At 37.2% G+C, this 1,723-nt stretch overlaps 1 protein-coding gene across 1 annotated transcript in view; it reads left to right on the top strand.

The window, feature by feature from the left end:
* The window catches only part of SNTG1 (syntrophin, gamma 1), a 461,475-nt gene that overhangs the window by 135,082 nt on the left and 324,670 nt on the right, over nucleotides 1–1,723 (top strand). The window contains exon 7 of the mRNA XM_006860086.1: nucleotides 817–919. Within this exon, the coding sequence (XP_006860148.1) occupies nucleotides 817–919 (103 nt within the window). The remainder of the gene's footprint in view (nucleotides 1–816; nucleotides 920–1,723) is intronic.

The raw sequence follows: 1,723 nt of genomic DNA on the forward strand, positions 1-1,723 counted from the left end.
AGATCTGTGTTGGAAGAAGTGTAGCCAGTGTGTTCCTTGGAGGCTAGGATGTCCAAACTTCATCCCTCATATTTTGGCCATATTGTCAGGAGGGACCAGTCATGGGCTAAGGATATCATGTTTCATAAGGTGGAGGGTGAGAGAAAAAGAGGAAGACTCCCAGCGAGAAGGATTGGCCAAGTGGCAGCATCAGTGGACTCAAGCGTGACAACAATTGTGAGGGTGGACCAGGACCAGACGGTGCTTAATTTGTTGTGCAAAAAGGTCTGTATGAGTTGATACCAACTCGATGGCACCTAACAACAACAAAGCAACCATTTCAGAGGTCTCTTTGATCATCTTCTGGGTGTTTTCTCAAGAGTTTATCATTGTTCTTAGAATAGTGGAACACTGAAAAATGAGAAAAATGTTGAGACCACAAGTTATTATACCTTGCTTTGATAGACAATTTATTGGTACTTGAGGTTGATCATTTATCTATATGTTGGATAGCAAATTTTATTTCCATATTTGTTGTTTGCTGCTTCATGAAAGTTTCTCACTTCTCCTCTAAATTGCTTGAGAACATACACTTCAAATGTACTTATATGTTTTCCAGTTATGATTAGTACAAATAACTTCCCAGGTGGTTGTACTTCTTTTAGTGTTGTTGGTTTTATTCTAGTGCTGTTAAAAAATGGTTTCCCTCTATCTTTCATAAAATATTTCTGGCTACTAGGTGGAATAGGTGACTGATGATTTCATGGTTTTGTACTAATATATGACATTTTATAAACATTGAGACAGTGGTAACAGTTTTATTTTATTTTATTTTAGGTTCAGGTTCTTCGGAATGCTGGAGAAGAAGTGACCTTAACAGTATCGTTTTTAAAAAGAGCACCTGCTTTCCTCAAACTCATCTTAAATGAAGATTGTGCATGTAAGCCATTATGAAGAGTGGTCACAATGCTCACATCATCATTTTCCCTTCCTAACCTTTATTTTCAGACAGTAATTGGCAAGCTCTTTTGAAATTGGAATTCCTCCTGGAATATAAACATATTTACATCACAAGGTGCTCTATTAACCCTCATAGAGGAAAAGGGAAGATGCTATTCAGAAGTTATTTATTACACTTGGAGATGTTTTGCAACCTTAGGATTGGAGAAGCATATTTATTTAAAAACTGCATACCATACCAAATATATACACTTTACTTGTTGCTGTTGTTAAGTGCCATTGAGTCCATCTCAGAGTGACCCTACGTAGCATTTCCGAGGAGTCACTGGTGGATTTGAACTGCTGACCTTTTGGTTAGCAGTTCAATGCTTATCTTACAGCATCACATTTAAAATTTTTAATTCACGATATTTAGTGAATACATTTTCTCTAGCCAGAAAATTGTTGTTGTTGTTCTATGCCATAAAGTTGGCTATGACTCAGTGGGACCCTAAACACAAAAAAAAACAAAACACTACACTGTTCTGCATTATCCTCACAATTGTTGCCATGTTTCAGCCCATTGCTGCTGACATTGTATATATCCAACTAGTTGGCGATTTTCCTCTTTTTTGCTGACCTTCCGCTTTAGCATGCATAATGTCCTTCTCAAGGGGCTAGTCCCTCTTGATAGTGTGTTCAAAGTAAGAAAGACAAAGTTTTGCTATCTTTGCTTCTAAGGAAAATGGTCCCTGTACTTCTTTCAAGACAGATTTGTTTGGTCTTTTGATAGTCAATGGTATTT

This window comes from Chrysochloris asiatica, unplaced genomic scaffold (genome assembly GCF_000296735.1).
Source record: "Chrysochloris asiatica unplaced genomic scaffold, ChrAsi1.0 scaffold00036, whole genome shotgun sequence".
Lineage (NCBI taxonomy): Eukaryota > Metazoa > Chordata > Mammalia > Afrosoricida > Chrysochloridae > Chrysochloris > Chrysochloris asiatica.